Source organism: Nasonia vitripennis, assembly GCF_009193385.2.
Source record: "Nasonia vitripennis strain AsymCx chromosome 4 unlocalized genomic scaffold, Nvit_psr_1.1 chr4_random0007, whole genome shotgun sequence".
Lineage (NCBI taxonomy): Eukaryota > Metazoa > Arthropoda > Insecta > Hymenoptera > Pteromalidae > Nasonia > Nasonia vitripennis.
This window is the reverse complement of record NW_022279643.1, coordinates 3,184,045-3,199,008: the sequence shown is the minus strand read 5'-3', so window position 1 is coordinate 3,199,008 and position 14,964 is coordinate 3,184,045. Positions and strand designations below refer to the sequence as shown.

At 36.1% G+C, this 14,964-nt stretch overlaps 2 protein-coding genes across 15 annotated transcripts in view; one reads left to right on the top strand and one right to left on the bottom strand.

Moving 5' to 3' along the window:
• Positions 1-14,964, top strand: part of LOC100114161 (methylmalonate-semialdehyde dehydrogenase [acylating], mitochondrial) — a 242,410-nt gene that overhangs the window by 125,147 nt on the left and 102,299 nt on the right. For 13 of the 14 annotated variants that reach the window (XR_004345295.1, XR_004345294.1, XR_004345293.1 and 10 more), the window contains 1 exon segment: positions 14,211-14,280. The exons of the other annotated variant lie outside the window; for it this stretch is intronic. Coding sequence is in view for 4 of the 13 variants with exons in the window: in XM_032602009.1 (XP_032457900.1) it covers positions 14,211-14,280 (70 nt within the window). In the remaining 9 variants the exon portion in view is untranslated. 14 annotated transcript variants of the gene reach the window in all.
• Positions 1,431-4,023, bottom strand: LOC116417324. Its single transcript, XM_031930028.2, has 2 exons — positions 1,900-4,023; positions 1,431-1,778 (listed from the first exon to the last, which is right to left on the bottom strand). Exons 1-2 carry the CDS (start codon positions 2,033-2,035, stop codon positions 1,531-1,533), a joined length of 384 nt encoding a protein of 127 aa, XP_031785888.1. The 5' UTR covers positions 2,036-4,023; the 3' UTR covers positions 1,431-1,530.

Below are 14,964 nucleotides of genomic sequence, written 5' to 3'. Positions count from 1 at the left end.
AGACTCTCCCGATTCTCCTCGCAACAGAGGAGGCCACGTATCTCCCTCGCACGTCGACGTACTCCGTCGACAGTCGTGAGAGAACTCCCCGATTTCCCGCTCGTTCTCGCGCTCACTCTCCACTCGCGCTCGTCGGGCCCGCGCATCTTCCTCGCGCCTGATTGGCTGGCAGTCCGCGCGGATAGCGAGTCGCACATCGGCGCCCACTGATTGGCTCGCGACATGCGGAGGACCAATCAGCGCGCGCGCCGTCGAGGCTCACTCTCGCGCCAACGATGCTCACTCTCGCGCTAACGTGGACGGTTAGCCGGCCCGTTCCTCGAACTCGAGGTCAGGCTGGCACTGACAACAACAATCCAACTCGCTTGTTTCTTCCGCGCACTCAGAGCTTGGCCGCATCGAACGAGATTCCTCGTATCGACGCGGCTGCGACGTTTGCAACGTCGCAATCTTTGTCGTGATTTGTGGTCTCGGGAACATCTTTAGCCGAATGATCAATTTTTTTATCGTGCGATTTGTCGACATTTTTTTCGCGTTTGGATGACTCAAGCCCGTTTTCTACGGATGAACTATCGTTATCATCACCATCCCTGCAAATATAAGATACACAGTTATAAAAAACATTTTGTAACTTCCAATAAAGAAAATCAAACTTTTGTATATATAACATCGTGCTTTCCGCAAACGTAGGGCTTTGTGCGGTGTGTGTATGGGAATATTTGAGAGACTTCGTTTTGCATAGCTCAGATTTATCGCACAGAGGTCGAGAACTTTTCGAGATGTGTCTTGCCGTAGTCGTCCTAGATCTACTTAAAATTGTATGATGCGACTCCAGTTATTACGAAACGTAGCAATTTCCCAACCCCTGGATCCTTTTCCTTCGTCTACATAAATATCTGACATCGTACACATGCACACAATCAACTATACCTACCTATACACGAGTGTAAAAGCAGCGACAACAGCAGCAGTCTTGCGCCTTTCAGAGAGTCGACATGTTTAGCGCGCCAGGCGAGTCTTGCACCTAATCGTATTTCACGGCAATAATGCGGCTCTTTATACCGCCAGATACACACACTCACTCCTCATATACTTTATAATACACAAAGCGTGCACGAGACAGAAAGAGAGAGAGAGAGAGAGAGAGAGAGAGAGAGAGAGAGAGAGAGAGAGAGAGAGGGATAGCGAAATAACCCATGGCGCGCGTAAGAAATGCGGCACAGCGCACGTTCCTGCGCTGCTGCAGTTCCTCTGAAAAGCGTCGCTTGCTCGCTTGCGAGAGAGAGAGAGAAAGAGAGAGAGAGAGAGAGAGAGAGAGAGAGAGAGAGAGAGATAAGACGCGGGAATAGAGCTTTGTGAAATACTTAAACGGCACAATGACAATTATTCGCGGCCGCGAAATATCCGCCACCCGTTCGCGCGTGCATCGTGCTATAGCGAAAGAGAGGGTCAGTGCACTGCACACTACCGACCGATTACAATATGCATACGTCTTTATAATAAGTACATGTATAATAAAATATTCAAAACTTACTTATACTTGCTAGCTTGATCAGATTCTTCCGCTTCCGAATCATCATTGAATATAGAGCTTTTTTTCATCAGTTCTTTATTGTAATCCGCCATCACTTCTTGTCTCTGTGATTCCCTCTCTTTGATAATTTGACGATGATTCCGTCGTTCTGCCATCAAGTCGCTTGAAATTGACATTCTTTTTTCAGGAGTTACGATTTCACCTTCTGTGGTAACCTCCAAAGATTCCAGCCAATTTTTGTCTTCTGAGAAATGAAAATAAATTCAAATAGAAAGTAATGCAACTTAAGTCAAGCAAACATTGTGTAGATTCGCAATGTAATGCGTTATGATTCTGGTTAGGTTATTTTACGCCATAAAACTTACCGCTTTTTTTCACGATTTTCGCTGGAAACCAGCCGCTTCCCCATTTCGCTACAATTTTACCCTTCCTCTTTTTCACGTGTTCTGGGCTTACAACGTCCTTCTCTTTACTATCCTCCCACAAAATAAGCACAAACATTTTGCTCGTCTTGTCTAAGAAAGCCGCTTTTCAAGTAACGTGAATCAAGCTGTCGCGATGTGTCGTGATATTAGCAACAATAAATAATTGAAATGCAATATAGGCTATAGTACCGAACGTCATTCGCGTAACAGTCTGCGTATTCGTATGTAAACAAACTATTGAAATGCCGAAGCGAAAAATCGACGAAGTTGACGATAATTACTCGATCGAGAGTTTTCTTGCTGCATGTGCCGCCAGCTCTAGCGAAGAAAGCATCAGCGATTCTGAAAATGAAAGCAGTGATAGTAGTCACATCGATTCATGTTCCTCGGGCAGCAAGTCAAGCAGCAACCGAAATTCTTATTCTCATACCTCGTGCGTCAACAACACGATTTCGGATCGAGGAAGTAATTGTTTTCATCGCATCTAATCTTTGTAGCTAGTAATGTATTTCGGGATTTCGTTTGTCATAATTTTACAGACGTTGAGGCGCAGCTTTATTCCGATGATAACCTCGACGGCGATAACTATAACCAAGGTATTTACAAAATAAAAATAGTGCAAGGTTATAATTATCAATTGTCCAATACGTTTATCAAACATTACGTTTAATGAAAATGCGTGCTACTTAGAACATTTTTGTAAACGGCGTAAAATGGCTTTTCGGGAGCTGCGCTACCGCGCGAGAGCCCCGCGCAGTCCGCGGAGTAAATGCCATAACCTTGAACGTGCTCCTTCGCCGGACGGACTGCGGAGCTCTCGCACGGGAGCGCAGCGCTTTCAAAAAGAGAGGGTAGCGCCGAGAAAAACTCGCGTAGTTCTCTGCTCTCGCTTTTGGCCCTGCCACGCACTCGAAAATTTTTCTGTGATACATAGAAATTATAATTTCTTGCTTGGTTCAGTATAAAAAGAAGCATTTCGATGTTGACAATAATGCGTGTATATAGATGAATACGCGGTCGGAGCTCGACACAATCTTCATCAGGACACTTCATCTGATGATGCGGTTAACGACGACGCAAGTTCATCGGAAGAGGACCCGGAAGACACCTCGGAAGAAGACGAATCAAGCATAGAAAGCGAAGATCTCGGCGAAGATGACGCATTTGTGGATGCCGCTGATCAACCGGTATATCCAGGTGCTCCGCTATCGGTCGCAGAAAGTATTCTGTCAATTTTTACTGTTGCTTTGCGTTTTCGAGTAACGGTGTACTTCTATCGAGTATATTATCGCTCATTGCATTGCATTCAGCCAAATAACTGCGTTAAAACATTGTATAAGTTGAACAAATTTTTTAGTGATATTAATGCGCCACTTAAGAAGCATTATTACTGCTCTGAATGTTTTTCTAAATTGAATGTACAATTTTGTAATAGATGTAACAGTCGCGACAATATTACATATTTTATTGAAGTATCAATACTATCTCAAATCACCTCGCTTTACAGAAGATCGAGATTTTACGAAAGTTTAATTGATCGCAGTGCTCGTCAAAAAGAAAATGAGGGTAATTTTGAAGACATATATGACGGTTCCGTATATAATTCCCTACCAGAAGAGTTTTTAACTAACCGTAATAATATTATGTTCGTCTGGAACTCTGATGGAGTGCCGTTATTTAGGTCTTCAAAAATAAGCATTTGGCCATTATATCTCATGATTAATGAGCTACCTTATAAATTAAGAATCAGGAAAGAAAATATGATTATAGCAGGGCTATGGTTTGGTCGAGATAAACCGTCGGTAAACATGTTTTTAGATGCTTTCCGAGGAAATTTGAAAAAATTGTTCAGAGGCGTAGACGTTACTTTGGAAAACTTAAGAAATATACGCGTTCGAGCACAAATTATAGCAGGAACGTGCAATTTGTGCGCAAAAGCAATATTTTTAAATTTTCAACAATTTAATGGCAAATTTGGTTGTCCCCATTGTAAAATTGAAACTCAACGTTTTGAAAATGTTCAAACTTTTCCGTATACCGAAAATTTAGACTTGCGAACTACAAATGAAACTGAATTATTAGCTGAAACTGGTCAAATAGCAAATCGTCATGTATCCGGTGTAAAAGGACCTTCTTCTTTAAATAAAATAATGTATAATTACGTAGAATCGACAGTGATCGACACTATGCATTGCGTGTTTCAAGGTATGACAAAAAAGTTACTTTTCTTATGGTTTGAAAGTAAAAACCGTACGCAGCCTTTTTCTTTTTATGCTTTTATCGACGTAATTGATAAAAAAATTAAAAGTCTAGCTCTGCCTTCATTTCTCCCTAGAATACCACGTAAACTGTCAGACCACTTTGATTGGAAAGCTTCTGAATTGAAACTATTTTTATTAGTGTACAGCTTAGCAGTTTTAAAAAATATAATGTCAAATCGTTATTTCGAACACCACATGTAACTAGTATATGGAATTACACTTTTATGTTCTTCGAGCATTTCAAATGCAATGTTAATTGAGGTGAAACGATTACTCAATGAATATGTTTTGAGGTTCGACATTTTGTACGGCCGAAAAAATTTGACCTGTAATTTGCATTTGCTGCTTCATTTATCTGATGATGTAAGAAAATTCGGTCCACTTTGGACCATGAGTTGTCTTCCATTTGAAAACTTAAACGGCGTACTTAAATCATATGTACACGGCTCTCGCTACCCAGAGTTACAAATTTATTCATCGTTATCAACATTCTTATCGCTATCCGAATTGAAAGAACAATTTTTACGACCAGAAACTGACGCGTATAAATTTTGTAAAAAAATGGACCATTCAGGTACTCATAGATACAAGGCCAAGTTTTTGCGAGATAATCTTTTTGCCATAGGTTGTTATATCAAACATACCGAGATTCCAGAATTTGTTATGAATGCCATGAGAATTCACTATAATGTTCTTAATCCTTCTAAATGTCATTTTTTCAAACGCCTCTTGAGAAATGGAATGTATTATGAAAATGCAGCAAACGCATGCACAAAAAAAATCAAATTCTTCGTGCATTAAGTACAGTAATAATAATGTAAATAGTTTTGGCGTTGTTTAACAATTCATTACAGTGTGCGACTGTAACTGCGAAACCCCATGCAATGAATGCAATCAAAACTAGTCAGTGTACATAACAAGCATAATTAATGTTTGTAACTATTTTATAGTCGATGATCAATACTACATAGTAGATCAAACTAATTTTAATGAGGTAGAATAATAATAATACTGGTTCACTCAGTGAATATTATTAATAAAATGTTTAATACCTCTACACTTTTGCAGCATTATTTTTAAATTTAAACAAATACATCAATTACTTACCGTTGCATGAGCATTCCGCTAACTTTAAAAAACCAGACAAACTTTAGCTGAACTTTGCCTTAAGTTTACATAAAGTGATAATAAATTTAATAAACATTAGTGCAAGTTTTTCGAAAAGCTGTAGGCGAAGTTCTTACAAACTAAAGCTGAAGTTTATGTAACATTCATGTAATGTAAAATTGCAAGTTTGGCATAGTCCCATTGGCTACATTTAGATAAGGTTTGGCTAAACATGAACTTTATATAAAGTTTATACAAACATTGGCGATTTTTACGCGGGACAGAATACGAGCCCGAAAAACCGCGTTTCGCGCAAGGAGTGTTGAACAAATATTTTGTGATATTAAATTCTATATTTATTGAGCCTGTCAATTTGAGAAACTTTGTTTTACCGTCTTATAGTCCAAAATTTTTACGTATAAACGTAAAATGAACGATGTGTTCCTAAAATAAACAATAATACGGATTCTTCTTGTACTGAAAAAAATCGCGTGATTATTCTCGTGATTAATCGCAAGATTCATCTAAAATAAATTTTTTAGTAAAATAAAATTGTTTGAAATGCAAAATTATTAAGCGGATTGGCCAATTTAGGTATTTAAATCCAGATGGTAACACCTATACTGTCCACCCTGCAAACTAATTTTCCATTTTAAACATATTTATTTTATTTGAAAATTTGTTTTAGATGAATCGCGCAATCACTCGCGTGATCAATCACACGATGAATTGCATGACAAATCGCGCAATCTATCCAAAACAAATTTTCAAATAAAATAAATATGTTTAAAATGACGACGGGACGGCAAGTGTGCATTAAAATAATATTTTTGAAAATTTCTATCCTTTTTTTTAATAACCACTAGTCAGCTGATCATATATCACCTGCTGAACTTTAATGATTGATGCTTGACATATATAAAATTGATGTCACTACATTTATTAGCGTATATTTATGCCTTGATAGAAATGCTTACTAATGGTAAACTTATAGTTGCCAACATTTTACCTTGTAAAACCGTTTAATGCGTTTCTTTAAAGTTCAGAATTACTATGACTTCTCGAGAGCCTTATTATCTTGCGTATTTTGTCTTTGAGGACCTGTTGCTGTTGCTATTAAGCAACCTAGATCATCTGAGGCGTGAGGGTCTTGATGATGCTGGCCGACAGCAGCGGTAGGCTTGGATTTGTGGCCGGGTGTCACGGATATGATAAGCTTGAGGTTGGTCGGACTTCGGACACTGACGATCTATGGGGGCCGCGTTCTCGTGCTCTCGTTGTCTAACGCGCCGTTTTCGGCTTGATGGTCTTGAGCGCCAAGTGTCATTTTCCGGTCCTCAGAGCAGCTCCGGCAGTCGTCGTTGCGGCGCTCGCCAATTGTGGCGAACTCTGCTGAACTAATATGTGAGGGCTAACCGAAACCGCTGTAACTAAAGAAGAATAAGTCTTTCATTGTCCTTGTCGTTCATCGTCGATTCATTCCGAAGAAACAAGGGTATAAGGTTTTGGAGAGAGCATATAGTTGCCGTTGAGGAGGCTATAGATGTGGAGGTCAGCATTGCAGGGACGGGGTCATCGTCAAGCTCGAGCGGTGAGAGCTCGTATAGTTGAAGAAGAGCTTATAGATTTTCCGTGGATCGCGGTGTAGATATCATAGATCAGATTGTATATGGTATCTGCTATGCTATACAGCAGAATAGTAGATACACCACACACAGTTCTCACATTCTCAGTCAATGTAAAAAATTATATAATATACACTGACTAAATTATTGTTGATTAAGTGTAAATTATAAAAAAGTGTCATCTATATGCCCAAAGTTACCAATAATAAGGTCTGAAAAGTGAATGCACAGATATTTTCATCTCATCAGTATGCGAGCCAGTTACTGTTGTAAAGACTGTATTTGAGAGGGATATGGGCTGCGCGAGTAATATTAATTATTTTAAGAACCAGCCTTTTGGCTCGAAAGCCTTATATTACCGAGTAGTTTAGAGAGAGATGGACGCGTCCCGATGTAAGTACGTTCGGGGGACAGGCGGACGTGTGTTCCTGTCGAATGTCACACTCACCCGTTAGACTTTAGTCTGTCCGTGGTCTATCTAGTGCGGACAGAATTATTCGAGCGGACTCCGTTATATATTTGGGTGGATGCTCTGATGTATTGTAGTCCTTACCTTACTAATGCCACGTTGTTAGTTGTATATTAGGGATTTGTAGGTTATTTTGATATTTATAATTACTATGAAATAAACATACACTTGGGGATCATTTAAATTGTTATGTTTTATTGGGTTCGGACCAGAGCACTTCACTTCAAAAACGGATTGGATGTTACAGCGTTTAGTTTGACTTTTTATGTTTTTCGCTTAGCTTATTGTATTATTTATTTACTAGGTTTTTATTTAGACATTTTAACTTCGTTACTAGGGCGACTTACAATCATAGTCGTTATCTCGCACTTTAGATGTCGTAGTCTCCTTCTTAGAGTGGTAGATGTTGACTGTTCTAATCTACACGATTTCTCGTGACAAGTTATACGATCTTATCTAAGCTGTGTTACCACTAACGCCAGATTTGTTGAAGGGCCCTTCGCCTATTGCACGATGCAGACTCTCTACCAGAAAACAAGGAGTCTACTATATCTCGCACGCAGAGTTTGAGTGGTTTGCACACACTCAATAAGCGATGCGTACTGAGAAATAGCACTCGTACTCGCTGACTGGGTTCAGCCACACGACAACGGGTTACTTGTACAAAAGGCACTCCTTGGATCGTTTCCTGGCCTTTTAAAGCCTCGGTGACGATTCAAGGAGTTGTGAAATTAATTGAAACGCGGCAACGATCGACCAATCAACATCTGACGTGCAAGGATGATATACAAAAGTAATTCAGTAGTACTCGCGTGAAAAGTGCTGACTCGCAGGTCAAAGCACTAGCTCGGATGTTCGGCGATCGGTCTCGTACTGTCGCAATCAGCCTAGTATACGTCGCCTGTATGAGTGCCGAAAGCAGTCGTACAGGCGCTACACACATACCTACATGCCAAGAATATATGAATGTGGGACATTACACTGTCAACGTTCAAATCTGTCATTATTATGCTAAATCGATGATATTGAAGTTCAATTTCTGTTCTTTCGCGTAAAAACTTGTTCAATTATTTGAAAACAGACTGCCATGTTAGTTCTTACTTGACCGTCTTGTTTCGGCATTTGATCTTGAACTCTATGGTTTTAGCGTTAAAATATACAGATAGGTCTATACATGAAAATTAAATTCATATCAGCTAGAATGAATTAAACTCAATATATTGTTTCCACATACAAATACAAATTAAAATGAAATGGAATGGATTAAAAGGAATGACTTTCTGGCAGAAACTAGTAACAAGACTCAAGACTTGCAAGAAACTGATTCCATAGATGAAAGTGATCTTGAACTGCTGAAAACGGGAAACATGCTGTTAAGGAGATTAGTTAGTGAATTAACTGAGAAAAATGACCTCCTAAAAGAAAAATTACAAAACACCAGAAGTAAAACCGACAACAATGTCCTTACATACTCAGATGCCATGAAGTACTCTAGACCAATCCATAAAAAAATTCCTAAAATATCCGTAAGAAAAAACAACAACAGTAATATAGATGTTATGAAGTCAGTTATTGAATGCCTAACAGCTGAAAAAACATCCAAACAAAGAACATCTACGTAAATAAAAATGAAGAAGTCATTATAAGCTGTCTTAATGAGAATAGTGCGGTATTGACAAAGACAGTACTAAAGGAAAAACTAGAGGACCAATGTGATGTCATGAAAAATGAACTCAACAACCCGAAAATTAAGATAGTAGGTATAGATAATCATGCAAATATGGACATCAAGGATATTGAAAAGGACATAAACGAAAGGAACTTCAGTTATTTTGAAAAGGGAGGACAAGTCCTACACATGTATAAGAATAATTATAATAGCTTGAGTACGGTCATAATGGAAGTCCCAGCTGACATCTACAAGCATATAAGAGAAAATAATAACAAAGTTTTTGTTGGATATCAGCAATGCAAAGCCTATGATTTGGTTAACGTTTGCCCATGTTTCAAGTGCGGTAGATTTGGACACAGTGCCAGGAAATGCCAAAATGAGTTTCTGTGTTTGAAATGTTCCGGGAAGCATAATACGTGTAATTGAGATAAAGATTATGCTAAGTGCATTAACTGTCACTATAGTAACACAAAATACAAGTCAAAGTTAGACACGAAACATCATACTTATGACTCTAACTTGTGCAGCATCTTGAAAAAGAAAATTGACAGATATATTGACTCTATTGATTACCCGATAAAACCTACTCTACCTGAAACTGAATCGATCTATCACAGCATAGAATTGGCAAACAGGCGTAAAGTATCCACAGAGGCTAATAATGTCGTAGATAGTGAACAACAGGAAAATGACAATCCACGCAACAAAACAAAGCCAGAAACTGAACACAACAGAAGACCAACCACAAGACGTGATCCACAAATTCCACTGGACCATCTAAAACCGCAATCCTCTGCATTGTCACCAGCCAACAAGAGTGATAAAAACAAGATCAAGAAATAGGTAAAAATGGATATTTTTGATTATTTGGATAGGTTTCAAAATGAATCGATGCAAAAAGAACGGACATGCGGTAATATTGAAAATTTTAACAAAGCTATAAACAATACGAAGGACTTTATCATGTATGTAAACATTCGTAGTATGAATGCAAATTTTGATAAGCTGAAAATTTTAATAGAAAGTTTAGCTATCAAACCAGCGATTGTGATATGTTCAGAAGCTTTTGAGCAAGTTAATTATAATTTCTATCAACTGAATGGTTCAGAATATGAATATAAAACTTATTATAATGAAAGTAGGATAAACAGGAATGATGGAGTCTTTGTTTTTGTCAATAGCAATCTAGTCCAAAATACCAAAGTCATTGAAGCAGGGAGAATTAAAATAATAAATACTAGAATAACCTTAAATGATAAAAGCGGTCTTGAAATATCAGCCATGTATAGGTCACATGGGATACCGAAAACAGAATTTATACTAGATCTTAATAAGTACTTAATTTATAAAAAAAATGTAAAGAATCACTTAGTCACAGGTGATTTTAATATTGACCTGCTAGACTGTGATCATTATAGCCAAGATTTTCTATGTAACTTCCTTGATAAGGGATTTATTCAGGGTTTTGTTGGTATTACAAAGCCAGCTATCGGTAGAGCTAAAGGATCATGTATCGACAACATTTTCATTAAATCTCACAACATTAACACAGCCACATACAAGCTTAAGCAAAATCTATATAATATAACTAGATGTGCAGAATAAACAGCTTAAAATACAGTATAAAACCTATTCTAAAATCTTGGATAAGGTAATTACCGATGCCAAAATGAAATATGAATTGAATCTATTGCAGAATAATTACAACAACCCAAAAAAACTATGGGAAATAATAAATACAAAAATCGGTAAAGTTAAAAAATCTAATGATGCCATAAATTATAAAAAGGTTAATGATAGGAAAATTACAGACAAAGTCGAAATTGGGAGAAAATTAAGTGCAAATATCGTGAAAACTGTCAACGCAGAACTTAGGCTACCTGACATGAAACATAGTGCCGATTTATAAATCAGGCGAAAAACATAAGATCACGAATTATCGACCTATCTCTCTTATATCTAATGTTGCAAAAATTCTTGTGCGAATTATGTATAATAGAATAAATAATTTTGTAGAAAAGAGTAATATAATTTCTAAGCAACAATTTGGTTTTATGAGAGGGATTGGTACGAAGGATGCTCTGAACTACCTAACCAATGTATTATATAATAATATCGATAAGCGTAAGCCTACGATAATAACCTTTCTTGACCTGGCGAAGGCTTTTGATACTGTTGACCACAGTATACTACTGGCCAAATTATATCGTATTGGAATCAGGGGTCAAGTGTTGGATCTCCTTTCCAGCTATCTAAATGACAGATATCAAGTAGTCAAAATAGACGGTAATGAAAGTGATAGAACTTTAGTTAACACAGGAGTCCCGCAAGGAACGATATTAGGACCGCTACTATTTATCCTGTATATTAATGATGTCTTAAAGGAGATTCCCCCCGAGTCCATAATTTCTTATGCAGATGATACTGCTATTATAGCTACAGGTAAAGACTGGATAGAAGCTCAAGTAAACATGAACAATTTCTTAAGTGTAATTGCCGAGTGGCTGGCAGTAAACAAATTGTCCTTAAATGTAGGAAAAACAGTGTGCATGACTTTTGGAAGTAATATTGGAATCGTACCAGCTCAGATAAATGTTAAAATTCTTGATAAAAGTATAACTAGGGTGGAGAACTTTAAATATTTAGGAGTTGTCTTTGATAGTAATCTAAAGTGGGATAACCACATGCAATATATAGTTGGAAAAACTAAATACCTAGTCTATATTTTTTATAAAATCTCTAAATCAATGCCCATAGAGACTCTCAGAATGATTTACTACGCTTTTTTTCATAGTATTATAACTTATGGCATCATTGCTTGGGGCGGTGCATATAGGAATAGCCGAGACCAAGTTAAAAAATTACAAAACAAAATTTTAAAACTCATCAATAAAAAAAATTTTTGTTACAAGACAATCCATTAAATATAGGACAACTGTTTGCTTTTGAAGCTCTTAAAGTACACTACTATGATCTCAAAGAAAAATTCTTAGCATCAGATAGTGTTACTAGGAATAGAAGTATTATTATACCAAAAACAAATAAGAGAATCAGCAATAAGAACAGCTATATGAAAGCAATTAATGTATATGTATAATGAGCTTCCTAATCGACAAAAAGTATTAAATATAAATAAATACCCTCAAAAGAAAATCATAAAAGACTGGATACGATACAACTGTTAGAAAAATAATAAAAGAAAAAAATTGTTTCTGTATGCAATACACAAATTTGTTATTAGAAGCTAATGCCAAATGTATATATCTTAGTTTTAAGTTTTAATTTTAAGCTTTGTTTATATTTTTCTTTTTCCTTTGTAACCAGACTGCGAACAGGTAATTTTATTTACCTCTGCAGGTTTCCAGGTATGAAATACATACCTTGTAAATTTCTTCTGGTAATAATAAATAAATAAAAAAAATGTAAAATTTCAGTCCTCTAGGTATTATAGCTAACGAATTAAAAAAAAACTTTAAAAACCTTTTAAAAATATTTTTAACACAACTAGGGGCGAATGTTGGGTTTTTCAAGCGAGGATTATGATTGAGCACGAGTGGCAGTCGAGAGCGCTGCAGGCGCCCGAGACGGACACGAGTGCTCAATCATCATCCGAGTAAAAAAAAGACAATTCGCCCCTTGTTGTGTACCGTGCTTTTTATAATCAGGGCATCGATAGCGCTTTTTTAGCCTGCCTATAAAAGCAGAATTTTGAAAATTTTGAAAATTTACAGTTTCAAAAATTTTAATAATTTTGAAAATTTAAAAATTTTGGAAATTGTGGAGGCGAAAGTGCTGTCTAATTTCACCCCCAGGGCGAAAGTACTTTCGCCCCTAAGGAAAAAACACTTTTGCCTTCAGATATATGTATATATGTGTGTTTGGGTGTGTTATATGTACATAGACACAAAAACACTAAAAAGGCCTTTTGCCCACACTTTTCGGTAGGCGAAAAGCGCGTTTTCGATGCACGTGTTATGAAAAATAATTGAAATAATAATTTAATAAATGTTTAAAGAAATATTTGAAATTTTTTATGGCATTCCGTGACTTAAATCAACATTTAAAATATGCTTACTCACTTGTATCGAAGTAAACAAGGAAAAGTTGTAAAAAAACTGTTAAAAAATAGTTGGGCTCCATAAACTAGGCTTTAACTCTTCTGACGCTTTTTCGCAACAACTCGATAAATAATGAAAATCTTAGAAAAATAATATCATACATGGGGCATTTCGCGTTAACTGACACAGAGCTGAACCCAAAAATCCTTCTGACGTAAAAATTTTTAAAAAATCATAAAAGTTAGCGTTTTTTATCTACTTTCAATGGCGGAGTGGCAATTTTATTAAATTTCGACCTTAGGAAGAGCTGCACATTCCTTAACCTCAAAGAAAAGACTGTATTACGATTAAAATGCTTATAACTTTTCACAGGAGCGGTCATTTTTAACCAGGCAGGGCTTAAATTAAAGCTCTTTTATTCTACTTTCGTTTTTAAAGTTGATAATAAGTTCCTGTTTGTTTTTTAGCTATATATATGAAAATAAAGAAGGGAAAGAAACATTCGTAATTTATAAGAATATATATCGCTAACTAAGAAACAGGCACTTAATAGAAATTTTGAAATTAAAAGTAGAATAAAAAAGCTTTAGTTTGAGCCCTGGCTGGTTAAAAATTTACTGCTCCTGTGAAAAGTTATAAGCATTTCAATCATAATACAGTATTTTCTTTGAGGTTAAGAGACGTGCAGCTCTTCCTAAGGTCGAAATTTAAAAAACTGCCACTTGGTAATCGAAAGTAGATAAAAAACGATAACTTTTATGATTTTTTAAAAATTTTTAGGTCAGAAGGATTGTTAGGTACAGCTCTGTCTCAGTTGACGCGAAATGCCCCATATATAAATAGAATTTTATACCCACCTCATCTTTTATACCTACATATACGCTAAAATTCGAACATACCCTGGGCTCCATAAACCCGAATTTATATATATATATATATATATATATATATATATATATATATATATATATATACACACATATAAAAAATAAAATATTTTATATATATATATATATATATATAAAATCAATTGTTAATGCATCAATTTTTTTTCTACAGAAAATATCGCTAAGATGTTTCAGCTCTGTTGTTCCGAATGTCAAACTGTTTATCAATGGACAATTCGTAGGTAAAGTATATATTATTCTTTTATTAAATATTTTTATAATTTTAGATTACTGTAATTGTAGGTGGTTTCAGCAAATTAATTATAATTTAATTACTAGCAAAAAACGCTTGTTTCGTTTCCGGTTAATATATAATGGTTATTATGTTTTGTTGTGGAGTATATTAATTCACTACTAGCTAAAAACTCGCTCGCTAACGCTCGCTTATTCTATTTAAACATTGATATATATATATTTATTTATTCCACAATTTTATGATATTAGAAATATGAAACAAAAACAATAATAAAAAAATATATCAATATTTAAATATAATTTTATTTTAAAATTAAAAGTAATTGCAATTTAACATTAAAACATAACACTTATTATTCTAATTTATGCGATGTGATGTATTAAATATAATACCAAAGGGATTGAATTTTATTTACCAATATGACGGTAGCTCGGCCGTCATTATTATTTTAAGTTGTTTGTTGTTTATGCTACTATTCACCGTTTCCGTCGGCTGTGCAGAAGGCACTAGATTCTACCGACTATAATCTATCCGTGCACGGACGTAAAGACGTATGAACACGCGGCGGTGATAGTAGTACTCAGGACGTGGATTCAAAAGGAGGAAAAGTCAATGAACACTCGCGGATTATTGTAAAACTTAGACTAACTGTTTATTGGTGCTTGGCTTA